This window comes from Doryrhamphus excisus, chromosome 3 (genome assembly GCF_030265055.1).
Source record: "Doryrhamphus excisus isolate RoL2022-K1 chromosome 3, RoL_Dexc_1.0, whole genome shotgun sequence".
NCBI lineage: Eukaryota > Metazoa > Chordata > Actinopteri > Syngnathiformes > Syngnathidae > Doryrhamphus > Doryrhamphus excisus.
In genome coordinates, this window is record NC_080468.1 from 1,008,690 (window position 1) to 1,036,105 (window position 27,416).

The window sequence follows — 27,416 nt, forward strand, 5'->3', positions numbered from 1 at the left end:
AAAAATCGGTGACATTTTGGTGAAGATCTGGAAGCTAAGAGGCTAAAACAGGAGTGTATTAGTTTGTACCACGATGGGCCAACCCCTGAAGAACACCGACTTTATTGCACACACACTGGCTACGCTGTTGCCAGCTAATGATGCAACACCGAGTGGGATTACTCATTTATTAATTAAACGTTTTTGTAGCTGGGTGTGAAGATTCTGGGATGACACTCAGCACCTCCAAATCTGAGGCTGTGGTTCTCAGTGTGGATTGTACCAATGAGGTCTTGCCCTGAGGTCTTGTGGAGGAGTTCAAGTATCTTGGGGTTTTGTTCACAAGTGAGGGAAGGTTGCAGCGTCAAAAGGACCCTGTACCGGATCATCACAGTGAAGAGAGAGCTGAGCCAGAAAGCCAGAGTTCCCAATTTACCAAAATATCTAAATATGTTCCTACCCTGACCTTTGGTCATGAGCTTTGGGTTGTGACCTAAAGAATGAGACCACAGATACAATACGATACAGATACAGGCTTAGATGAGCCCTATGTCTCCATAGGGTGGCTGGACTCACCCTAAGAGAGTCCGGGCATGCCCAGCCAGGAGTAGGCTCCGGGGCTGACTCCGAACACACCGGAGGCCACTAGAGACCCGGAAGTTTGGATTTCCCTACTGAGACTGCTTGTCTTAACCCACAAAGAACTTGCAGTTGACACTGACTACATGCTGTGCAATTGGACAGACTCTACACCAGGGGTGCTCATTAAGTCGATCGCGAGCTACCGGTCGATCGCGGAGGTGGTACTGGTCGATCGCTGGTCGATCGCGGCGTGACATTAAAAAAAATATCATCCCAGCATCAATGCCGTCACTTGATTGATATACAGGGCAGCCATTCAGATGACAACTGAATGTTGCCCTTCGGGCGACCAATCAAATCAAACAACGTCTCTAAGTGCAGCAGAACTTACGATGTCAGCCTATCATCCATCCCCGTTACTTGATTGACATACAGGACAACCAATCAGATGACAACTGAATTTTGACCTTTAGGTCACCGCTCATGCGTAAACAACGATGCAAAGTGCTAAGCTAGTCGGCGAATTGCGAGATTTTAAGCCCTCGCTAAAGTTTATGGTCACTAAAATGAGTGAGGGAGCTGGACCAAGTAAAAAGGCAAAAACTGGACCAAGTAAAAAGGCAAAAACATATCACTTCCATACGGATATGGAATATTATACGGATATTATGATACGGATATTATCCATGACTGATAAACATTTGGAAGTGTGCTTGAGGCTGGCTATCAGCAGCTACTGTCCGGACTATGCATCCCTGGCTGGTTCAATTCAGTGCAAGTCATCAAAGTAAACTCAGGTAATTACAAAAAATGTTAATAGTTAATTATGTGTGTTTTGCAATATTGGCTCATTTGGTTATGTAAGGTACATCAACATACATTGTACGTACAAATAATCCTCAATACATTTGAAAATAAATAGATGTTTTGCATTTTTGTAGTGGGTAGATCATTTTGACTCGGTCATTTTAAAAGTAGCTCGCATGCTGAAAAAGTGTGAGCACCCCTGATCTACACAGTATGCACTGTACTACACCGCAGTCTTTCTTCTTTATCAGTGGAGAACTCATGTGTCATACAAACCTTACCTCAACACAGTTGGTCGGCAGTGAAGCTAACAGTTAGCCAAGCTCTTATTCTTTTGATTTTCTGCATACTTGGGAATGTTTCCATCAGCGTGATAGTCTTGCGTTGCTCTGATCACATGATCAGGTCTGGCCGGAATGGTTTCTACAGTCTCCATAGGCTTCCCCACATGGACCACTTGCTGTTCCCGGGGGGAACTGCTGTTCTCTGGGCTCTTGCAAACATGATAGTAAGTTGGATGGGGGGGGGGGGGGTGGAATTGCTGTCAGCCTTCTGTCTGCACAACTCTTGTCTTGCACTTAAACATTTGCATGGATTTCGGAGAAAATGTAATGTGTCATTGGCAAATCTGATCACATTATTGAGCTTGGCTTGAGGATCATCCACAGATGTGAGCATACCTTCCCGTGACATCTAGCCTCCTTACCAGGTCTGAGACACCACTTTGATTTTTACCACTATGGCTCTACGCAATCCCTTGGAGTTATTGTCACATGTGGGGTTCGCTCGCATGTGAAAAAACATTGTGACTGTCTGACATGACATTTAATCATACATACGTTTGCTGTGCTGCCAGTGCATTACTCGTTTTCTGCCACAAGAGGGAGTTGAAGTCATCCATCCGTTCAAACTGATTTGGAGCGAGAGGTAGGCATACTATGGCAGTAACACATTGATTTTTGGCACATATGCCCCGAAACAGGGCAAAACACATCAAAAATCTGTACACACAAACACAATTCACACACACATACTGATAATGGGTACACACGCACGTAAAAAAAAAACTGTGTACACACACCGACAACAGGCACATACACGCAAATAAACACGCACACACAGATATAATATTCACACGGACCAACATTCACACAGGAGTAGTAGTTTTATCGGTCTGTTTAAACTTGGGTTATTCAGCGTGCGCGTGTGCATGCGTGTGTGTGTGCGTGTGCGTCCGTCCGGTTCATTGTAACCGGAAAACACCTGAAACTGAGTTGTAAGTTTCAGAATAAAATACACTCACGCTAAACATGCTACAACTCAATTTAGCAAGTAAGCGAGGTGGTTTGTTGTTATGGATTGTAAATGTACGCAAAATAATGATTTGATGATAATGATGTCTCTCAGGTACGAAGTTTTTTTTATAGCAAAGCCTATAAATATGTATAAAATTAAGAACATTATTTTGAAGCGGCAAAATCAGAAGTAGCTGTAGTGTCGTGTTTTCCGGTTACACTGAACTTCCGGGCGCACCGAATTATTTTGTCGCACGTCAAGAAAACTACTACTCCTGTGTGAATGTTGGTCCGTGTGAATATTATAGATGTGTGTGCGTGTTTATTTGCGTGTATGTGCCTGTTGTCGGCGTGTGTACACGACTTTTTAACGTGCGTGTGTACCCATTATCAATGTGTCTGTGTTAATTGTGTTTGTGTGTATCGGCGCATATGTGCCAAAAATCTGTGTGTGTTTGAGTCCATTGTACCAAGGGGTGGGCAAACTACGGCCCGGGGGCCACATCCGGCCCGCCAAGTGTTTGAATACGGCCCGTCCGTTCTTTCCAAAGTATTTCATTTAAACTCAACATACGAACTGGCATCATGGCCTGAGCCAACCTTTTGATGGTTTTATCAATTTTGTTATTTGATGTGGTCTGTTGTTTACAAAGTGCTCCTGAAAAAAGGGACACAAGCATAATGATGATAATAATAATAATAAGAATAAATTTTAAAATATTTCAATAGAAAATATTTCAATATAAAATATTAAAATAAAAATATTTAAATATAAAATATTTAAATATAAATATAAAATAATAAATAATAATAGCAGATTGCATGACTCTTTTACCGATACAATAATACCAGGTGGACTGTTACGTGTAAAATATATAGTCTGCCCCCCCCCCCCCCTGTTTTGTTAAATCAATGCGGCCCGCGACTCAAAAAGTTTGCCCACCCCTGGCTTAACTTATTCACACCAAAATGTTTCGAAAAGCCAACCGTCTTTCCTCTTTTTACAGCCAGCCATCAATCTCTCACTGTTGCTCATGCAGTTCTGTGTGACCGAGGGATAATCTCTGAGGGTTTAAGTGTCTCCTAAGCTCCAACTATCTTTGAGTCTGTCCAATCAAGCGGTTATAGAGGCACAAAGACTTTTTCAGAAGGTCAGTTTTACCCTTGGAACTGTTACTTTCATTTCGATGGCACTGTAACACACTAATAAGCATTGCAATCCATCAGTCCAACGTTATTCTCTCTGCACTGACCAGCATACTGGCAGGTGCATCAGGATGCTTCAGACTCTTAAGGGATTTGAGGATGATTTAAGCAGAGAAGGTGAAAGGATAACACTGGTTATCCGTTTAACAGCTAAGAGTTGAACTTCCCAGTTAGTGCAGGCCTGGAGCACAGCCTGGGTGTAGTCAGCAATCCCTCACTGGATATAATCTTTTACCTCGCAGTTCTCTACAGCAAGTTGGTCTCTGCTGACAGACAGAAAAGACACATTTTAAAAGACAGATATATTTCCCTTTATTCAAAGAATGCAATGAAATTTCAGCCGTACACTTAGATACTTCTATGTTGCATGTCAAAGCTTATCTCGTGTTGTATTTACAAAGTACTAAAGTCATCTTTTTAACAGTAGCTGTAAAAACTCTCTCTAAAGATCTGGGAATGTCCAAAACTTTAGCAAATAATTATCCGGAGAAAAACATAGCATTAGCACAATTCTACTCCCCTGAAACATAACTGCGTGTTCTCAAGAGAATTTAGTAGAATCTGATCCAAAAAGTAATGGGTTGTCCTTTTTTAAAATAATACGGTCCAAAGCCACTTTCAAATTGTAGCAATTATGTACTTTGTCTAGTACCTTGTTCTTTTTGTACAATTAAATTGTATTTAGTACTCTTTGAATAGCACAGTGTGCAGATGTCTCCTCCGTATCTGGTTTTGGTTAGTCACATACTGCTTGGATGGTGTGGCGGGAGAAACTGAACATTCCATTATAGGAATTCATGACTCACATTCCCATCTTTAGGGAATTAAGAGTCCATACATCGCTATTGGTTGATACGCCTCATAGCAACAACCTTAGATGGGCTCAACAAAGAGGTCTTCTTCAACTATACCTGCGGTTTTAAACTCTACATACTATATGGATGTACTGTTATTTTTTTTTTATATATGTACAATATTTACACTCATGAAATGAAAGTTGTAAGCCTGCAGTCCGACAATGAGCTTTAGGATAAACTATACGACACGTGCCACATGTAGTGAAAAAGTGTTACCTTATGATGGCAAGCATCATATAATCTGCTAGAGAATTGATCCACATCTTACCTCTAGTCAATGCACCTTACACTTCCTTCACAAACTAGAATTTAGTATTTGTGGCACAAAAGCCTTCGACTAACCCTAACGTGCTGATGATGGAAAGACGCAGAGCTGACATTCCTGGTCAACGTGCATGCAAGTTGACACGATACATAATATTAGCAATAAAACTGATGCAGCACAAACAGCATTTAACCCTCCTTCCTTTGTCTCAGGACCAGAGGAGCTCACCCTTAAAGTGTCCACCATCTTTTAGAACGTTGGTAAGTGTGCATGTGGTTGACAAAAAGTTATATGAGGAGTCCTCTCACAGCAATATACACGTGCCAGATTTTGCCTCGGCCTCCCCATCCCCGCCTCCTTCTTTCCTGTTGGGATCGTTGAGCTCATCAAACAGTCCCGTTTCCATCATCTCCTGCTGCCAAGGAATCGGCACGGCACCTGTGCTAAACTCCTTGAAGAACATGTCATCCTTGCTGTCAAATTCAATGCCTTTGATTTCAGAGAACTCTGCAATGTCACCCGTGTCCTTGGCGTAGACAACATTGGGCTTTGGAACCCACGGAGGCGGCACCAGCCCGGCCTCCAGACGCGGGAAGTTGATGCTCTTGAACCATGGGTGATTTCTGGGATCTTCCAAGTTATTCCTTGAGAAACAAATTCAATTAAGTTTATTGTCAATTTCACTAGACTCGAATGAAGAATGAAAGAACTTCTTACGTCATGCCCAGACGCTCCTCAATTTTCTTTTTGAGGAACTGCTGGATGATGTCCTTAGTGTTTGCATCGAAACACCTGTGCTCCCACTTGGGTTCCTCGCTGAGAATACGACGCTGCACCTCCTCCTTCTCCACCTTCTCCTTCTTGCTATCGGGGCCTTTGAAAGGCGTGTAGCCAGCCACCATCTCATAGATGCTGCAGCCCAGCGCCCACCAGTCCACCGATGTCCTATACGGAGTTTTGTTCAGGAGCTCCGGAGCCATGTATGCTCCAGTGCCAGCCTGAGGAAGGGAGGTAGGGTATTGAATAAGGAACTGGTCACAAAAGTCTTCAAGTCACAAAAAATGAACATAAGAGATTTGTACATTTCTACATCTCTGCAACTTCAACCCTTTGCTTAGTTATCAATGGCAACTTGGTTGGTTCACTAAATCTGGCAACTTTTTCTGCCGTCGTTGGAGAGTTTTCTGGTATTTGGGGACTTAAAAGTGAAAGCATTGAGCAGCAGAGGGTGCTGCCGAGAGGTCCATCCCGCCCCAAAGCAGCCATCAGTGCGCAGTCAGCTTCCGCAGCACACTTAGGACATATTGGAGCTTTTCACTCAGTGACAGTCTGCCCAGGGCATCATTCTCAGAGAACTGTCAGAGAACTGTCCACACATCCATAAATTAGATGTGCGTGAGGCGTAATACTGTGTCATTGACTGTGGAGAAGCAAAACCAGTAGATGTCACTGTTGTTTATTGAGCTACGATTAAATAGGGTTCTAAACAATAACCATGACTTGGATTACCACAACTTTGTCCTTCTCTCCTTTACTTGGCAGGACATTGGAGAACTTGGAAAACATCTTACGTAAGCGATTCTTACACAGTCATCAGGTCATGTTGACCTCTTCCTGAGTCTAATTGAAGTTCACAGAAAGATTGTTCATTCTACAATATATTCCACCCTTTTGAGGGTCCCAAAATCCGGCCATATTCATAGCGAAATTGGCCATTTCTTGGATTGAAGTTCACGGATTAGTTTACGGGGAAAATAATGCATGTCCATCCTGACAAATGGGCATAGAGGGGAAGGGAAGCATGGAGTGGCGTGTTTATAACTGCAAGAGGCGATGGTCAAGATAAAATATTCAAATTTGCTTATTACAGCATCATATGCAAATTAGTAAATGACATCATCTAGCGACTTCCAAGTCCGCCAATAGCTACTTTTCTTACTGGGGAGATGGCAACAGTGTTGGTTACTCTCTGCTAGCACCTGTGCCAACTCTATCAGTACGCTCCTCCTTTCTCACTGCATGACCTGACCTGCAGTCTTCAACCTGGAGCTTAATCCTAATGCTAAGCCTACTACCTGTCAAGAGTCATGTGTGTCTACACACTGACAGAAGATACTGTCACTGTGAGCAGGGACATATAACACTACAACACAGTTCTCAGTGTCCCATCATATATATGTATAGTGTAACGTAGCATAATAATATCAACATATCCTAGAAGGTTTTTTTTGTGTCTGATGTGAGTCTGCTTATAGTCAGTGCAACTCTACAATCAACAGAAGCAAGTAATAAAGGAACAAGAGTTTTTTTAGGGAAGCTACCCTGTCTCAGCACATAGCCACATTGCTTGCAAATTTCTACTATTATTTTTCTGTCAATCTGATCAGGGACAGACTTGTATAATGCCCGTTAAGAGGATTAGGGGCCCAAAGCCAGCCTTGCCATAGGAGGTTAGTACAGTCAATTTAGCTGGCTGAGGAGCATCACAGTACTGGATAATGAGATTACTGCGACGTTCATAGAGCTGAGAGCTTACTCCTTCCTACAGCAAGTAAGACCTAAGATACCCTGTTTCAAAAGTCCTCTCCTTTTTCAATCATGTCAGGTCACAAGTAGTTTTGTAGGTCACACAAAACTGTTAGGAGACAACAACATGAGAAATGTTGATTTGATCTGTCATATTTTGATGACAGATTAATAAAAGATCAAGTCAAAGATAGCTTCAACAAGTGGTTCAGATGTCTCGTGCTGTTGAAGTTATTTTAAAAGGTAATGGACCTTCAGGATCAAATGCATTACATCATATACAGACACTCACAGCACAGATCTTTAAGCATTCCTGGTAATCCAGATTTAAGGCGAAAAGCCCACCGAGATTGACAGCCTGCCCAAAATGTGGGTAGCGTTTAGGTGATGATCACCTTCCTTAGCTGATGATATCTGAGCACTGGTGCTGTGTCACCAGCAACCAGTAGTTTGGTGTCGTGTCTCAAGACTGGACGGGTGCAAGCCCAATAAGCAAACGAGAGCAGATGTTCCGTGTCAACGTTACGAGTGGATCTACTCACCATCTGGGTGACGGTCTTGCCTGGGGCAAGCTCTATGGCCAGACCCAAATCTGAAAGTCGACACTGCCCTTGGCTGTCCAGCAGCACATTCTCAGGTTTCATGTCTCGATAAATGATGTTCATCTCATGCAGGTGCAGAATACCAGTTGTGATTTGGGCTGTGTAATGGACGATGCGCTTCATCTCAATGCCCTTGTCCACGCCCTTGCCGTCATAGCCCATGTTGTAGATGTGGTACTTGAGGTCTCCGCCATTCATCAGGGTCATGACAAGGCACAGGTGGGTCTTGCTGTCATAGGCGTAGGCCAAGTTGACCAGAAACAGACTGTTGACCTTCTCCAAGATCTTTTTCTCCAAAAGCGCCATCTTCTCACCACCTTTCTTCTTCAGTCGCTTTTTACACAATTTCTTACAGGCGTACATCTGGCCTGTGTTTTTCACCTGCACGGCACATACCTGCAAAAAAAAAAAATCAATGCTGGATGTGAGACTCGATGTGAAGACATGATTGCCACACCTGCACAAATCATTAAATATAAAGACGAAAATGAACGTAGATGTAAGGGCCCCCTTTTGACAAATCGTCCCACAAGGGATGTGGTGTTATCAACTACACTAAAACTGGGACTGGATTGAGTCAAAGCAATGTTTACTGCTTATGAGAGATCTGTGTAGTCTTTTTAGCGCTCACCTTTCTCTATATCGGTCAGTATTTTGACGCCAGCTTTATTCTTAGTAGTACACTCTGGTGTACTGCCAAGAGCTTCACTGTTCATTTTGTTTTCATTTTGGAGCATCTTTATTGCACGGGGTTAAATTTTGACCCGGTTACATAATCACAATCAATTATTTCAATCGGGGAAACTTCTTCAAAGGCACACAGCTTCAATATCTACTCTTTTCTGATGTGTAATTGAGTTTATCTGTATTCATAAAATAAAATCATTAAATCTGTAAAGGAGTTCTCCTAGGCTCACGTCTTGATCCTGTATAATTTATTCTGCAAACTATGACACATTATGTACTAAATAAGATCATCATTGCAGTTACAAGAATTTTCTTTTAGTCTCTTGATTGTTTTATGCAAGGAGCATAGTCTTACCTCCCCAAAGCCACCCTTTCCCAGGGTTCTGAACTCATAGAAGTACTTGTCGTTGATGGGCTGTTTCTCATACTCTTTCCACTGGAGAAATTTATCAAAGAACTGACTGGTCTGGTAATCTGTGAAGGGTTTCCCTTTGAGATATTCTCTCACACCCTCTTGGACTTTGCCTTTCATCACCTCGCTGAAGTTGGCATCCGTCACAGCCTTGCATTTGTCAGCGGCCTCCCCAGTGAGAAAGGACAAGAAGTTCTTGGAGTCAGCCTTGCAGTACTTGTTGATGATGTTCTGACGCAACTTGTCTTTTGCGGCACCTTCTTCCAGATCCCAGTCGTACAGCTCATCCAAGAAATCGGCAGCGAGCTTATACGCGGCGTTATCCGCCAGGAATTGACGGAAAAACTTTTTGCCAATTGGCTGCTTTTCACAGATTGATGTAAAGTCCTTGTCCAGGGAGGCTCGCACCTCAGCACATTGCTCCTGCTTGGGTAGAGACAAGCTGCGACGGCGCTTTTTCATCTCCTTGTCGTCACCGCCCTGGGCTTTGAGGTAGGCCGTGTTGGCTACCAGGTTATCGAGTCCCCCAATGTCACACATCTTGGCAGCTGTTTGTAGTTGGACCCCCTCCTTATGTGACTGGGTTCTTCAGCGGCTCCCCGGGGAAGCCCTCTTGCAACTGGTGCAGTGTGTCTGAGGATGTAAGGGTGTCAGGGTGCAGGACTCCCTAAAGCCAGTGAATAAATGAGCTCCTTCACCCAACCTACCTGCAAACCTAAGACACACTGACACACCCAGTAATTACTCATTCAGAATTAAATACCAGGGAGGGATTTTATCTTAAGTATCTTTGTGTGGTCTATTCAAGGATGCTGTGCACGGAAAGGGAATCGTAAGCGGGCTCTGTCCTAAGAAGCTTTGTGGCCCTCTATATTTGCTCATGGTGTACCGCAGTCACTAACAGTGGTCCTCTGCACTGTTGAATGTGCAATGGAGCACAAAATGTCATAAAAAAAAAATTAGTGACAAGTTGCAATTTTTTTTGGTCCACAATGGGATTCAAACCGTGACTCTCTGGTCTCCAAAACCTCGACATCAATTTATTTCCAGTAGCACTTATTCTCTGTTACAAAAAATAGATGTGATTTCCCAAGAACGGTGATTGTAACATTCCATCTGTTGAGGTATTTAAATGGTGTTTGCGTTGCCAGTTACGGTGCATGAGTGGTTAGCATGTTGGCCACACAGTCAAGAGATCGGGAAGACCTGGGTTCGACTCGCCGCTTGGTCATCTCTGTGTGGAGTTTGCATATTCTCCGTGTGCTTGCATGGGTTTTCTTTGGTTAATCGGCGAATCTAAATTGTCCGCATGTATATATGGCTGGGGACTAGTCCAGGGTGTACCCCACCTTCTGCATACCCCCGATATATTTTCGTTCTTGTTGCTGACAGTGAGCCCCAGTGATGGTTAATGCAGTTTGATAAATCATTGTCACAGGCTTTCCACCACAGTCTTTTTCCACAATTGGCCAGAGGTATGAATCAGTACTAAATGTGTCATGTTTCCAATAATAGAGCATATTTAATACAGCAAAATGCTATCACTGTTAAATCAGGTCATTAAACTGCTTTTGAGGCGAAAGGGGCGGGTGGCCAGTCAAAGAGACATGCCATAAATATCAAATACGCCATATGTCACGTTGTAAATGGATCACGGAGCCAGTTAGGGTTTAACCTCCCTGAGTGGATGAAAAAGGGTCTACACTTCCACCTTTTACCAAGAGGCTTAAGCTGCGAGCTCACAAGTCGCACAATGAGTTCATACGCACACAATGAGAATCTCTGCTGAGCCTCTCGTTGAACCTTCATTGTGAATTCATGGATTACTGGTTAAGGATATATGTTGACAAACATTGAGCTGAGCACAGACTACGACAAGGGAGAGGTGTCTGGTGCTATTTTCTCCACTCGCTTTCAGATGTTTGAACTATGAGAAGTGTGCTCCTTTAATCTCGGAGGGATTAGTGTGGCCTGACAAGCAAGTAAAGGTTAAGATGGACACAATCTTCAACTTATGCCCCGCTACTATACGTGCTCTTTACATGGTCTGACTCCATCCTCTTAATGACTCAAGCTGTCTGCTGCGAGCAGGTGGACTAAGTGGGAGCGGTCGCCACAATTCACTTTACATATTTAAACGTTAACCTCAAACATGACAGTCATTTGTACATAGTGTATTAATGTGATGACCGTAAAAAATGCAATTGTGTGGCTCGTTGGTCTATAAGTGGGATTCTCGTTTTTGGTGAGAGACGGTGATGGGTTCAAATCCTGGATGAGCCCAAGTTTCGGGGTCAGTAGTTTAGTCTGTGATGATGCTTTTCAGATGGAAAAGAATGAAGGCAAATGGTCATAACTACTGGAGAGGTTGCTTTGCTTGCTGGTCACTGCTTTGTGCAATACTGCTAAATCAATACACTTCTTAATGTTAGGAATGAAATATTCTCCACTATTTTAGATGAGTATGACAATGTGTACAGTATGCCTGATAATAATAATCATTAAAGTGATTGATTAAAGTATTGATTCATTTTCTACCGCTTATCCTCACGAGGGGTGCTGGAGCCTATCCCAGCTGTCTTCAGGCGAGAGAGGGGTACCACCCTGGACTGGTGGCCAGCCAATCACAGGGCACATATCGGAGACAAACAACCATTCACACTCACATTCATACCTATGGACAATTTGGAGTGGCCAATTAACCTAGCATGTTTTTGGAATGTGGGAGGAAACCGGAGTACCCGGAGAAAACCCACTTGGATTAAAGCGATGCATGAGTCTCTCTTTACCACACAGGCTGGATGACAAGAGGGCTCACTCTGCATCTGTCTGCGCACATTGGAGCTACAATGGAATGAACGCAGACAGTGAATCCTCCTGTCAGCCGTTCAGACTTTTTGTCCCAGTACGTGGAGGTTTGGCTACCAAGAAATTAGCCTCGTGAGCAAGCATACGCAAACATGAAAGAAGGCGTCCCGGGTTCAAATCCTGGACAAGCCCATCTTTTGGGGTCAGAGGAGACTTGAGATATAGACTCAAAGAGCAAATGAACAACAAAGAACACAATGAGAGAGTTGGGGCTATTTGCTGGAGAGAACTTGTGTTTGCTGGCTATTCCGGAGACCGACAGTTCTTCTTATAGTAGATATAACCAACCCTAGTATTCTAAACACGTGTAGTCCCGCAAAAACGTGTAATGACCACATTTCCGCTACATTTTTTTATCAACTCCTATACCAAACTTAGAAAGTGGGGTTCAGCAGCTGTCTGGAAGTCCTCAAGAGCTCAAGAGACACTCAAAGCATACATTTTTTTGAACTACCGTCAGCTACTGGCTGTAGTTTAGCCCATTTACCAAATCTGAGGAAAGGAGGTTAGAAATGAGGTTAGTGCTGTACGTGGATGCTGGATCCCAGCTGGACCTTGCAGAAAGTCCACCCAAGCACATACGATATGCAAGTCAAATGCGGGTCATGCAAGTCAAACCCACGGCGTCATTGTTGTGAGAGGCGCAGCCTGCATTACACTTCACCGTGCACAATCACTTGAAAGTGAATTTTCTCCACCTGGCATGCAGGTGTCCAAAACTATTGAACATCAAATTTTTATCTGACAATGATTTCTCTCAGTGAGAGTGTGATGATGACGATGATGATGCAGTTCTCCACAGTGTAGAACACTGCGCCCTCTAGAGGATCATTTCATGCTATTTAATCATAATCCTGTTAGCACTAACAGACTGCGGTGCCTTCTAGGAATTGGTGATGTCCTGATGTAACTCAGTGTGGTCATCACAATATATAAGCAGTAGCGTTGGATATAATTTCTTGTTTCATCTCACCAATATTAATAAATTGATTTTTTTCACAACCTGTTGTGACTTTCGAAATATATTTTCACAATCAGTAGAGCCTTGTAGACATTAAATCACACCCCCAGAGTCACCTTTACACTCCTGTTATTCTTTGTTTGCACCAGATTGCTACTGCACAGGCTACAAGATCACTGCAGGGACACAAGAGAAGGCCACAACTTTAAGCATGCTAGTGAGCTATCTAGTTAGTATCCAATTCTTTTTTTTCGAAACTTAAAGGGTTTCAGTTGGAGTGGGGAAGAAGGACAAATTAAAAAGCCAAAGACCTACCACTTTTCTACACGGAATGGGAGAACGTTTCTTCATGCCATGTCAGTGTTAAGGTAATATAATTCCATGCTACGGTCTCATAAATGTTTTGTGTCGTGACTGCTGCTGGGTGACCAGAATACAACATTTGTCTTTCAATGTTGATGGGCCACGCTCAACCACAAAACAGCGATTATTTCTTAATACATTTTTGAAAAAACAGTTAAAGAGGCAAGCGAGTCGACGGCCCGGCAACTTGCATATAGCAAGAAAGCCTCATAATATTGAAAGATGCTTCAGAATAAGATGGAGGCAGCCCTACAAGACATGAACGCAGTTGTTGCACAAGTCCGTAACTCCCAATTCTTCAGTTCAGTTGAACGTCATTATCATTCATTAACGATGAGTAACTGTACATTTTATACTTGGAAATACATTTAATGAGTTTGTGAGGTGTATTTAGGACTTAAACCTGGATTGTGCTTTTAACTGTTTTGCCTCCGTCGCTAGTGAACAATGGCAATTGAAGAGAGAGGGTTATGGAGCTGAAATCGGATTATAACGGCAACGTCAAGCTAGCTTGGAAGGACATGAGCAAGCCATGTGTCCACAATAAATATTTTTTATTTACGTATGAATTACTGGTGGACTTTCACCATTCACTGGCAGGCTAGGAATGGTGGCCCCGCCAAAAGTGGGGATCTACTGTACACAAATTTTACAATCATACATTTTTGTTAACAGCATGGCCTTGGCTGAGGTCAGCGCTCTCCTGAGTGAAATTCTAGTTACATGTGCTCATGGGAGCCTTAATACAACAAGTGAAAGCACACTTTTGTTTCTGTTTTAATGATTTCCTCCTTCCCCTGAGGGTTTCGAACCTGTCGGTTTTTGGTCTGGATGAGACGTCTCTGACCTTTTTCCAGGAGTTCCCTCAGCCCTCTGTTCGTCGCCCCTCAGCCTCCGGCGGCTGATGAGCTTCTGTAGCTGCAGCTTGTTGGTGAAGAAGATGTTACGCCAACCCACCTCTCGTGCCAGGGAGGAGACCTCAGCGGAAACTGTCTTGCAGCGACGCCGCACAGCCTGCTCCCAGAATTCCTCTGATCCACATAGCTAAAGCGCATAGAACAAATATGGGCTCAGAGTTTATTCATTCCTGTCGTCTTGCAGTCGCATTCTTACTTTTTCATCAACATGAATCTGGAGCTCTCACCTGCCTGAACCTGTGTGAGGTTCGTCCAAGCTGTCCCACATCCTCTAGCTCTAGATAGTTGATGATCCGCAAAAGTAAAGAGTCAGGCAGGCGTTCCAGGTAATCATACTGGCCTTGGCATAAAGCCTTGGCGTACTGCAAGGTACCGGTGCCAAAGATCACGCTGAGCTCTCCTGGAAAGAAGCAGCAGCTTATTGAATTTACTGAGACACAGAGTTGTACTGAAAGTCAAACTTTTTCACACTGATTTCACTTCCTCGTCGGAAGGCGTGTCGGTAAGATGGAAGAGGTCTTCTAAGTATTCGTTGCAGCAGTCCCTATGACAACATGTCCTACTAAGAATAGCACTGATACAACTTGAAAGCTACCTTCATTTACCTACATTTCTATGTGGGACAAACACGACTGTCTAATATCAAATAATAATTAATAATGAAATAATTTTACTATGACAATATCAGAAACCAGCTGTGGGTCGCATTTTGGACACCCCTGCAGTCTATCATCAGTGACCCATTATGGCGTTTCCAACAAGGACAGAGCATATTGCCTAGTAAACAAAGTGTTTACTTTGTAGCTTGATGTCATCCAGGAAGTCCTCATAAGACAGAATCAGCTGGCCAGGCTTTGAAAGTCTGTATACAGCTCTGGGAGATATCAGCCACCACCTCCATATCACCTGTTCAGGTATTAGAAGGGCTATACACTCAGGGTCACAACATCTACACACATGCAATACATACATAATAACGCTGATATGTTCTGATATAATATGCAGTGATGTCTGCTAGACTACTACTGCTACATTAAAGGGGCATTAATGTTACATTAATAATGCTCTTTGACGATATCAATCAAAACCCGGGCATCATTATGTGTTTTAAAACGACAAAAAAAAAATGGTAGAATAACGGCTAGTGGTAGTTAGCTTTGGGTAGCTAATATGACGGAAGTAGGCAGAAAGCAGATAAAACATGGAAATAAGCTGATAACATTGATGAGTAAAGTGGATTTACTCACATTCGACTTCGTGACCACAAAGTTATAGAAGTTTTTGTTAGTTGAGGGACCCCGTCCGGAGATTTCAAACAGCGGGTCTGTTAGAAGGGACGCCATGACAGTTTTGTGTTGCCATAGTAACGATATTTATGGCCGGAAGGCTATGACGCGACATAAGATGCATCACTTTAAGTTTGACCTGTTTTCGTAAGGTCTATATACATTTTTCTTCTGCTTCTGATACATGTGTTCTCCTTCATATTGTTTTTATTCTTTACTGCTCTTTCCATTTTTGCTCTTTTTGTTTACTCACATTAAATGAGTGTGACAGAAGCCAATAAATAAGTGTTGTGGGCCCTCAGACTGCGCTTTGATCACCCCTATTGCTGAAATAAGACGTAGTTCCACAAACAAAGGCAGTATTTAAAAATCTTTTAATTTATTTATACATATATTTATATATGTACACATGGATGTAACTATTCTTGCAAAGACAAGAAACACATGTTCATTGTTAGTCACTAGCGGCACAAATGGGGACCTAACCCATGTCCAGAGTCAAAGTCATCCAGTAATGAAGAGGCCTTGATTCGATCGAGCAAATTCAGTGCTTGTAGCAACGCCGAAGCTTATCGCTGTTCATTGTGAACATTTGAGACCTGCTCATCTGACACCCTCAACAAGGGAGATTATTTGGATCATTCTGCACAGTTCCATCAAAATCATCTTGTGACTTGACTGAATTATCTAGCACACGTCCACGCGCAGTGGCATTTACTATATCTGACCTTGGTTTCCAGCTAAAATTAAGCTGATGACATTTGGTTGCACAATTGTTAGATGGTGGCATTACAGCATGCCATCCAAACTGCATACGACGTTACATTGATTTAGCACAACATGATTTTTTTTGGTTACAGGTAACTTTAACTCTGGTTGTGAAGGCTATTCATGGACAATATGGGTCTAAGTGCCAGTAGTAGCATTTATGCTAAAAGAACAAAACAAAACAAAACAATCCCTTTTGAAATGAAATACCTGAATCTCAATGGTGGTTGGGCCAACCCCCAGATTCGTGGTTTTATATAGAACCGTGTAGAAATAAACTGTAAACCCTTACTTACAATAGCGTGTAGTGGTTTTCGCACAAGGTGTCTACTCACCTTTGTTAATTCCTTGTTATACACAACATATATGTAAATGTGATTACAAATGATGATATGCACACAGCTTACAGTCATAAACAAATAATAAAAAGCATATAATGTCTTGTATATAGTCCAAACAGTACATTTTCCCCCTAACAGTCCCTTAGTCTTCAATAAAGTCCTTTGTACTCCTTCATAGTGTAAACTTTTTTGTGGAAAAAAGACTTTTTGTAAGAAATGTACTGCCACTAATAGCGTGACGGAACGGTGCGTTGACTATGTGCTGCATGCTGCCCTCTAGTGGTGAGGACTGGGAGTTGTGCTACAGGAATGGGTTGGTGGAGGAACCCCCTGAAGAGAAGGGTCCGGAAGGGGCTCCCGCCTGAAATGAAAACGGGTCATTGTTATGACAGGAGGCATTCCTCAATGGCGATAAATGCATGTTGAATTCTCAAACAATGGCGTAACCTCTTATTTTGTGTCATGTGGGGCAAGAAAGAAGACAATGCATGCTCACCATGAAGGGGTTATTGGACATGCCAGGAGCAGCCATTGGCTGACCAAAAGGCGTCATGGAGGGCTTGTTTGGACCATAGACTGGGAATGCAGGGCCTTGGGGAGAAAGACGAACAGGGACGCATAATATAATATAGTAGAGCAAAACCACAAGACATAGTTTTATGACTGTAAAGAAGAGATAGTGAAGGAGGACCAAGCCCCAGCATGTCACATTGCATTCAGGGGTTGACTGAGACTCAAAGGTGTCGCCAAATTTGTGTTGATTGTGCTTTTGCTCCAGAACCATATAAACCAGAGAGTGGTCAATGAACTCAAACCCAAATGCAACCTCAAATCACTGCGCAGTAGCTGCCGTATTTTCCAAGGCAAGGTGCCATCATGCTTCAATTTAGAAAAAAAAACAAACAAAAACAATCGAAATCATCACCAGGAAAGTCGTGCGTGTGATTGAAGTCACTAACAGATGCTGCGCAGGTAAAAGGGGTAACAGGGACAGAGGAAGGTGGCAGGCCACTAACCATTGGACTGAGGTTGGTAGGCCCCGGGTTGAGAATAAGGGATGGGGGCCTGGCCAGGGAATTGCTGCTGGAAGTTTCCACTGAAACTGGTCGGAAGGCAGTATGAAGACGCATTCCCAAAGCCAGCGGGCATGCTCATAGAGCCAGTACCAAATGAGGCTACAAAACACACACACACACACCATGCGTGTACATTGAATGCACACACACATACATACAAACAAACAAAAAAACACAAGGAGGTAAAATTTCTAAAAACTGAGGCAAATCTCTAAACTTACTTGACTGTATCACTACATGTAAATACCACAAAAAGGTCAAACTGATGCTAAAATGTGCCCCCCACCTGCAGCTGGAGCTCTGCCATTGGCTTGGAAAGGGTTGGTCGCCATCTCGGAGGCAACAGCTGCAGCAACAAAGGGATTTGTGGAAGGGACACCTATATACGAGGGTAGATGTTAAGTCTTTACAAGAAATTAAAAGAGCATCACTATGACAACTCTCACCTCCATAGCCAGGCTGCATGCTGGGTAAAACAGGTGGATTCTGGGCTGGGGATGAGCTGAGAACCGGACCAAATATATTCCTGTCGAGACAAACTTGCGTTATTCTACTACAGGCATTTCATCCAACCACACCGCATCACAAAGCATCTTTCTAACTGAGTTATTAATACTGCAAACATTCCTGTTGAAGACATTCTGGGCCTCCGGGTGTGGGTTAATATTTAATTGTACGCATACTAATTAGTAAAAGTCAACATGTAATGATTAACTATACTTCGGCATGGTACCGATAATTTATCTCTGTGAATGCACAGAAAAGAGTAAGACACGTGTGTTTATGTCTCACGCTAGCATTGTGGAATGGAAAATTCCAAAACATGTGAAGTGAACATTGAGAGCAGATATAATCATTTTCTTGATAGGTATGTTTTTCAGTTTACGTCGAAAAGTTTTGCCAAACTATTATCAGAAAACGCCCCAGGGAACAGCCTTTTAGCTTGCTAATAAAATCAGAGAACAGAACTGGAAGAGAGCTCTGTCACCCGTTGATTATGTCATCAGAAGTTGACTCTGTAGTTCTTTGTAAAGTTCTTTGACACGGTCATGCCACCAGACTTATTTCTTGTCTTTCTTCTCAGTAAAGCCTCCTGGAACGGATGAATGATAATAACTAAGGTTGAACTGTATTAAGAAACTAGCAACTAGGAATTGGTTCTCATACCTCACTCAAAAGACCAACATCACATGATCTAAAAGCCACACAAGAGAACTTGATGCAGCGGTCTGTTGTGTCCAGGTACTGTAAGCACTACTTCAACGTCATTGATTTAAACAGCAAGAACATACATTATCACCCACAACCAACTGTTTGTAATTAGCCCGACTCCAGGAAGCCTTTTTAATTGAGTTTTTTAAGGAGATCAAATGCGTGTGTGTGTGTCCAGTTTCTCACCCTTGCACATTGCTGCCTGCAGAGGAGCTTAGCTTGTTGTCCAACTCAGCCAGCGCAGCGTAGCGATCCTCGGAGCAGCTCCCGGTTTGGGACTGGGTAGGGACAGCACTCGACATAGACGGGATTGGCACACCTCCTCCTGTTTAAAATATTTTCATTAGTTTTTTCTTTTTAAAACAGATTCAACCGATGCACGCAAGTGCTTCAGCATTTTGAAAACTATAAAGTGCATATTGACAGACAACCGTGATGTAGCTCAGCTGCAACTACACAGACTGTAAATCTAAAGTATCCCGCTGGGATACAAATATATTTGAAGTGCCTCCATCAGGGTTTCATTATCAGCACATGTTCTATGTTCTTCATGTTCTATAAAGCTGTAGCACAGAGCGGGGTGTCCACCATGGGTGAGGATGTAATGAAACACAATGAGGTGAGTGTATGCAGGCAAGCTGGTGGAGATGAGGGGGGGGCATGGTACCTGTAGAAAAGGACTTTGAGGGGGGTGACGTGCTCAGATGGGATGGAATTGCAGTGTTTCCAAATGCGTCAAAGTTGGCAAAGTTGGTGGCTGTGTGACCCTGAGGTGCTGCAGCCACAAAGAAGGCAATGGTGGACTATGAATGAAAGGGTAATGCAATGGAATGATAACACGATGAGGAGTCTAAAGGTAGTGGTTCTCAACTGGTGGGCCGTGGACCCCTTTCATTGGGCCACTGGTCTTTTTTTTTATGCAGTGGGCTGTTATCTATTAATACCTTCATAAGTGGTGACAATGCTTTGTAGTACTATTCTATTTTAAACCCATTAATAATGATTGTTTGTAGTCTACTGCCGAGAAGAATGTGCCAGGCATGTCTCTTGTTTGCACGTATTTTTTGTTGAATGTGTGTCAGGTGTTCAAAATCGGTATGTAAAATTGATAATCCTAACCACCAGCGAGCATATGGGATTTTCCATGTAAATTAGCATTGAGCTAACACTGTTGAATGTTGTAAAGCAGGGGTGCTCACACTTTTTCAGCATGCGAGCTACTTTTAAAATGACCGAGTCAAAATGATCTACCCACTACAAAAATGCAAAACATCTATTTATTTTCAAATGTATTGAGGATTATTTGTACGTACAATGTATGTTGATGTACCTTACATAACCAAATGAGCCAATATTGCAAAACACACATAATTAACTATTAACATTTTTTGTAATTACCTGAGTTTACTTTGATGACTTGCACTGAATTGAACCAGCCAGGGATGCATAGTCCGGACAGTAGCTGCTGATAGCCAGCCTCAAGCACACTTCCAAATGTTCATCAGTCATGGATAATATCCGTATCACAATATCCGTATAATATTCCATATCCGTATGGAAGTGATATGTTTTTTGCCTTTTTACTTGGTCCAGTTTTTGCCTTTTTACTTGGTCCAGCTCCTTCACTCATTTTCGTGACCATAAACTTTAGCGAGGGCTTTAAAATCTCGCAATTCGCCGACTAGCTTAGCACTTTGCATCGTTGTTTACGCATGAGCGGTGACCTAAAGGTCAAAATTCAGTTGTCATCTGACTGGTTGTCCTGTATGTCAATCAAGTAACGGGGATGGATGATAGGCTGACATCGTAAGTTCTGCTGCACTTAGAGACGTTGTTTGATTTGATTGGTCGCCCGAAGGGCAACATTCAGTTGTCATCTGAATGGCTGCCCTGTATATCAATCAAGTGACGGCATTGATGCTGGGATGATATTTTTTTAATGTCACGCCGCGATCGACCAGCGATCGACCAGTACCACCTCCGTGATCGACCGGTAGCTCGCGATCGACTTAATGAGCACCCCTGTTGTAAAGGCTCCAAAAAGATATTTGATGTCGAGTCCCACAGCCAGGCCAGTTAAGAACCACTGGTCCAAGGAACACGTTTCGGAACACAGGAAGCGAGGTCGCAGACCTGATTGGTTTTGAAAATGTGCAAAGTTGGCAAAGTTGGTGGAGCTGGCGGCCTGTGCAGGCGGGGCAGCAAAGATGTCACCTCCCAGGTCTGACAGCAGGTCGAACTTCTTCTCTTGGGCTGTGATGTGTGCCTGGGAGCGACCTAACCCAGGGGACTGGACCCAGGGCACAGAGGAAAGGAAAAAGAGGGCGTTTCCAAGTTGTCCAAACCACACTGTATACGTATCTCAAGAAGTCACAGGTGGGTTTTGATGCATTTTAGCTTACCTGGCGAAGTGGGGTCTTATTGAGCTGCAAGGTCTTTAGAGGCTGTACTTCTGGGGTACTACCAGTGCTGCTGGCTGAAGAGCCAGACACCGATGCCTGGACACTGGCAACCGCCCTTGCCTGGTCTGGAGGCACATACCTTGTAATCCATGAGAAATTGACATTTTAGAATTGAATAGATTTTTAAAAAATCTCAATTACAAAAGTGTGCAACACCAAACAATAAAATGTTGTTAGAGGGTCAGAGTAGATGTGTTCCAATTACATGCATTGTTAGCTAGCTCATATTAACTTACTTTGGAGCGTTATGATGCATAGAAAAGCCTTCACTGAAGACGTGACAAAATCAACCACCACCGCCTTCCTGTTTTGACATGAGTTGTTTCTTGAATTCCATAGTGTTTCTCTCCTCCATATTGTAACCCAACAGGGAGCAAAAATGGTGCTCGTGCCAGTATTTTGATGAAGAAGGTGAGAAACAACTCATGACATGTGAAGATAGTGTGGTGTGGTCTTCAATGAAGGGATCATTTATCCCTTTCATTCGTCATTTATGATTGTATGCATGTAAAACTATAAAAAGGTGTTTTGTGTTAACATTTTTGAGCGTCAAGCTCTGACATGACATTCGCTAGCTATTAGGATGCTCACAAGGAAGGACGTTTTCTGATTTTAAAAAGCCATTAAATGCACACAAACCGAGGCAAACCACGCTAACCGAGGTTCCACTGCATATACAGGAAAAGACAGAAGCAACCGATAAAATAAGGTATGGTTACCATCTTTTCTTTTCATATTTTTCCTGGAGGAACTCTTTTACTTTCTGTGGCTCTCGGAAATCTGGAACAACTGATGTCCTGTCATCGTAGAGGCCCAACCAGATGTGTTTACAGACCTATGGGGGTAGAGGAAGGGCGGACCAGGGTCAGAGGAATGAAGAGGGTGGGAGGCAAGGAGTGGGGGGCGGCCGGGTGTGAGGTGAGACAAAGTAGCAGGGAGGGGGGAAGGGATAATGAGAAATGGGAGGTGGGGAGGAAAAAAGGAATGCCAATAAAGTTGTCTAAGCAGGACTCAAAATGCCAGAAGATGACGTCAGAATTAAAGACAGATCCATGACTTTTGAAAGATGCATGCGTGTTCCTGTGCGTGTTCGATACCTCATTGCTGTGTTTCTGTAGGAACTCAATTTCTTGCTGCGTGAACGTGGTCATGGAGATGGACTTCACTCTGTGTGGGGGGTTCAGCCCACGCCTATGGGAGCGGAGGAGGTTTTTGTTAGCTCAAAACCAAGAGAGGCCGGATGCAACCCAATGCCATCTGTGTGACAGCAGCAAAGACAAATTCCCAAATAAAATGCCAAACAATTGCGGTGCGCATTTACTACCGCTGCATTCTTCAAACATGGAAATACCAAAAGCGGAAGGACACAAGAGAATCACTTGGGAATGATGATATTTTCCTCATCATTCTCATTCTACGCTGCAAGTGATGACCCAAAAACAATTGACATGACCATGATGGCGTTTTCCATTTTTTATCTCAAGCCCCGTATTTATAATGTGCTTCCCCTAAAGCAGGGGTGGGCAAACTACGGCCCGGGGGCCACATCCGGCCCGCCAAGTGTTTGAATACGGCCCGCCCAATTTTTGTTTGTTATTGTTATATTTGTTATATCTATTGTTATATTTGCATATTTTACATAATAATATAATTATTATTATTTACATTTTATTGTAATATTATAATATTTTATTATTTTTTAAATATTTAAATATATAAATATAAAATAATAAATAATAATAGCAGATTGCATGACAATTTTACAGATACAATAATACCAGGTGGACTGTTACGTGTAAAATATATAGTCTGCCCCCCCCCCCCCCACCCCCCCGTAAATTTTGTCATATCAATGCGGCCCGCGAGTCAAAAAGTTTGGCCACCCCTGCCCTAAAGCAACACTTATTATACATACTGTATATATGACCATAATGTTTAAATTCATACTACAAACAATCCATTAAACATGAATTAAATCCAACAAACAAACCAAAAAAGTGTACCTGCTGCTTTGACAATCGATAAAATTGCTTACAAAAGGAAAAAGTTCAATCGGCAAACGGAACACAACTGACGTGCTCACAAAGACAGGATGTAAAGAACTGGAATGTCAAGTCAGCTGGATTTTTTTTACAGCTTAAAGATGACAAGTTTGGATGCTGTGTTTGCCATCGACGGAGCATAAGATAGCAGCTTCCAGGTATACAGAGCGATGAGCGGTGTTATTCTTGAGTGAGGAGTACGATCAGGTTCGGGTGAAGAGAGAGACAATAGAAGCGTCCTAGACGATGCCAATTTGGGGGGGGCTCCGAGGGGTGTCACGGGATGAGAGATTGGGCCTTTGAATACGAGAGGAGATGAGATTACTTAAAAAAAACATCCTACTAATTTAACGTTACCTTGCATTGCTGCTTACGAGGCTACACTCTGTGTGCTAGTGGTCCCGCCTCCACCCACCGAGACAACGAGACTGACTGACAAAAGTGCTCACTCTGTTCTGCTGGAACAAATGCACAGTGTGAATCCTCTTCCTGCCTGTTTGGATGCAAGAGACAAGGAAAACAAATACACTTGCACATGTTGCCATGCCGGGTTGCAGGGCGGCCATCTCTGTTTGCATGTTCTCCCCGTGCATGTGTTGGTTTTCTCCGGGTACTCCGGTTTCCTCCCACACTCCAAAAACATGCTACGTTAATTGGTGACTCCAAATTGTCCATAGGTATGAATGTGAGTGTGAATGGTTGTTTGTCTATATGTGCTCTGTGATTGGCTGGCCACCAGTCCAGGGTGTACCCCGCCTCTCATCCGAAGATAGCTGGGATAGGCTCCAGCACACCAAGCGACCCTCGTGAGGGTAAGCGGTAGAAAATGAATGACTATATACAAATGATCAGTTAATGATCAGATAATAATAAGACCGCTATATTTTGCATTGCTAAGTTCCCAGGAGGAGCTTTGTAAGAGAAGAAAAATCCTGGTGGGATCCTGGTGGAAAACATGTGCCTACCTGCCTGCAAGAAGGGGTTTACTGTAAAAACAACACTGGTGGTAAAATACCGGACCGATGAGGTCAGAATCCATGCTGTGTAGAAAATGTGGAAGGATATGAGAAGTGCCATTGAATGCAACACGACAGTTCTGTTGCCCTTCCAAAGATTGAGGGAAAAGTCAGTTTGAGTGAGGTGGCATTCTAACTGTGACAGTTCAATTATGAGGTTTTCCTCAGAAAATTTCCAGGACTGGTGTGACAAAAGATATTTGTTTAAATCCAATCCCCTCCAAAGTAGTAATTCCTCTGGAATCTAACAAAATTTCTCAGCCTTCATGCACTCTTGGAAAGATTTTCCTTCAAGGGTTCACCACAGCCATGCTGATGAGTCAAGAGGGTGTTCCAGCACATAAAAAAAAGAAATTTACGAAGAAAACAAAAAAAAACCCAACAAAAAAATTGACAAATAAGTTGTAATTTTACAAGAATTAAGTCAAAATATTAAAAGAACAAGAGAATGTTTTTTTAAGTTGTAATATTATGAAAAACAAAACAGCTAATACATTGCAATTTTGGGAAAATTTAGTTGTTGAAAAAGTTATAACATGATGAGGATAAAGTGAAAATATGTAAATAAAGTCCCTAATAAAAAAGCAGTAATTTTCAAAGAATACTTTAGTCAAAATAACAGAAAAATTATGTTTGAAAGAGGAAAAATGTCATCCTATTAGCATAAAGATGAAAGATGTATTGTTTTTAAGTCATAATTTGTGAGAGAAAAAACAAAATAAAGCTCTATTTTTATAATACTATGGAATAAATTCATAATTAGAAGGGAAAAATTTGAGGTTATTTATTATGCGCAAGCGTATGCATTTTAATGCATGCACACGCTTGCATGTCTTTTGAAAATGGCTGGGATCAATATATTGATATCCACCCACCCATTCTTTTTCTATGGCGCATATCCTCAATAGGTGAAGGCGGTATGCAGGGGCCTATCCCATCTGACATCGGGCGAGAGGTGGAGTACTCCCTGGAGTGGTTACCAGGCAATCGTAGGGCACATATAGACAAACAACCATTCACACTCACACCTACGGACAATTTGGTCACCTGACCTACTCCAACGATAGCAAACACACCGCACTGGTCAGGGCAGCGGAGCCAACTCACCCTGGCTGCAGAGGTTGTCCGATTTTTTGCGCAGCTTTGCAAGAACATCACAAGCCAACTGAAGCAGTCCACAGAGTGGAGATTGTTGCTCAACTCCAGTTCATACCACAAAAAATGGTCATGAAGATTTCACAATAGTTTTCTTTTTGGGGAAACTATAAGTGGCAGCGGTCGCAATGTGGACGAGCGGTTCGTGTCACAGGAATATCACAAAGTTCTGAGTATTCCCATCTCAAAAATGATGGCTATTTGGAAACACTTAACTGCTTTGAGTGAATGACCTTTCACCTGAAGCAAGCGGAGATAGACTCCAGCTCACCTTAATGAAGCCAAGCGGTGGAGAAAATGGATGGATGGATGGATGGATGGCTTGAAGGGACAGCTACGACCTACTGACCCATACAGGTCAGATAGAAAACGGGGACTTGAACCCACTCTTTTCATGCACATGTTTAAGTATGAGTGTCGATGCCTTCATGAGAACCAGTTAAAGTCAAAGGTAGGTCCCAGTACGCCCAACACTCTTGACGCTTAACAGGGTGGCCGACTATGTGTCTTCAGGCTACCAACCAATTACAGTGCTAAACGTGACCACACCAACAGAATGAGACCGTGTTCCACTGTGTCATTTTCACGCTGAATGTGACTATTGGGTTGATTTAAATGCCACTGCTGTGAACCTAATTAGTTATCTACAGACCCACAACCCATCCATCGGCCTCGGGCTGAACCAACGGCAGCGGCAACCTATCTTGACATCAACGCTAGCATACTAGCTAACGGAACCGCCAAGTCAGCGTCGAAGCGGCCAGCTCCCAAGCGAACATCTCTTCCTTACCCGGCAGACAAAGGAGGAACAGCATAACAACATAACTTACAAGATGCCAGAGCAGGTAGTGCACACGAAGGAGCCCACTGTCATGTTGACATAAGTCGGGCCGCGCTGGTCACAATCGAAGCATTTCCTATTCGCAGAAAGGCTAGTCATTTCCCGGAGCATCTTCAGATGTGTCTCCTCTTGCTTTCTCTTCGCGCTGGTCGCCATGGCCGAATTCAACTGGCTGGTATCCCCGGAAGGGAGGTTTGGTCAATGACCCGGAAGAAGGGCGGGTGTCTTCGGGGCAAAGTTGCCGCGTTGGACGGCAGCGGCCAGGCAGGTAGGCACCTTGCGGAGAGGTCTGGCTGGGAGACTGGGCGACTGGCGAACTACTTCCTCTACAGGCATCAAAAACACACACAAACCACATTGAGAACCCACAGCGCCACCTGTTGGCTAGAATTATGTCGCCCGTCCTTTATGCCAAGTAATGACAGCAAAATATTGTGGCTTTAATTTGTATTTCGGAGTAAGCTATATACCAGGGGTCAGCAACCCGCGGCTCCAGAGCCGCATGTGGCTCTTCAGCCTCTTTGTTGTGGCTCCCTTTGCAATGCTTGAATATTTTTTAACACCACAGTGGGGAAAAAGCATGTCTTTGTAATGAGTTTTAAAAAATCCAACTTTGTGTGAGTCCATGAATGCATCCTGACTGAGTTCTGACTGGTGATTGGATGAGTACAAGGATGAGCAGACAGGATGCTATTCAGTTCTCTCTCACAGGTAAACATTAAGGAAAATACTTTATAAATACTTTTCATACTTTCCCAAAGCTATTTGACAATTCTAAAAAATAAATTAGAGATCATATAAAACAGCGACATTGGAACTTCAGGTATCAGGTAAGTTTACAGTAATTTACACATATATTTATGTAAGTTTATATTTAATATAATACTAGC

General features: G+C 43.0%; 3 protein-coding genes across 5 annotated transcripts; all 3 read right to left on the reverse strand.

Annotated features, from left to right (window-relative positions):
- Positions 1-3,610: 3,610 nt before the first annotated feature.
- On the reverse strand, positions 3,611-9,966 carry LOC131125457 (rhodopsin kinase grk7a-like). Its single transcript, XM_058067045.1, has 4 exons — positions 9,162-9,966; positions 8,060-8,515; positions 5,709-5,989; positions 3,611-5,635 (listed from the first exon to the last, which is right to left on the reverse strand). Exons 1-4 carry the CDS (start codon positions 9,756-9,758, stop codon positions 5,296-5,298), a joined length of 1,674 nt encoding a protein of 557 aa, XP_057923028.1. The 5' UTR covers positions 9,759-9,966; the 3' UTR covers positions 3,611-5,295.
- A 3,981-nt stretch (positions 9,967-13,947) lies between these two features.
- LOC131125459 (F-box only protein 36-like) lies at positions 13,948-15,680 on the reverse strand. Its single transcript, XM_058067047.1, has 4 exons — positions 15,575-15,680; positions 15,125-15,233; positions 14,555-14,727; positions 13,948-14,454 (listed from the first exon to the last, which is right to left on the reverse strand). Exons 1-4 carry the CDS (start codon positions 15,668-15,670, stop codon positions 14,188-14,190), a joined length of 645 nt encoding a protein of 214 aa, XP_057923030.1. The 5' UTR covers positions 15,671-15,680; the 3' UTR covers positions 13,948-14,187.
- A 295-nt stretch (positions 15,681-15,975) lies between these two features.
- Positions 15,976-26,858, reverse strand: LOC131126262 (arf-GAP domain and FG repeat-containing protein 1-like). Of its 3 annotated transcripts, XM_058068605.1 has the most exons (12): positions 26,516-26,857; positions 22,570-22,663; positions 22,192-22,307; positions 21,413-21,551; positions 21,144-21,300; positions 19,678-19,785; positions 19,197-19,335; positions 18,245-18,324; positions 18,085-18,177; positions 17,739-17,897; positions 17,219-17,313; positions 15,976-17,083 (listed from the first exon to the last, which is right to left on the reverse strand). In XM_058068605.1, exons 1-12 carry the CDS (start codon positions 26,680-26,682, stop codon positions 17,024-17,026), a joined length of 1,407 nt encoding a protein of 468 aa, XP_057924588.1. In that variant the 5' UTR covers positions 26,683-26,857; the 3' UTR covers positions 15,976-17,023. The 3 variants fall into 3 exon arrangements, with proteins under 3 accessions (XP_057924588.1, XP_057924590.1, XP_057924589.1); XM_058068607.1 differs by lacking the exon at positions 17,739-17,897 and having other exon boundaries at positions 26,516-26,858; XM_058068606.1 differs by lacking the exon at positions 19,678-19,785.
- Between the last annotated feature and the right edge of the window lie 558 nt (positions 26,859-27,416).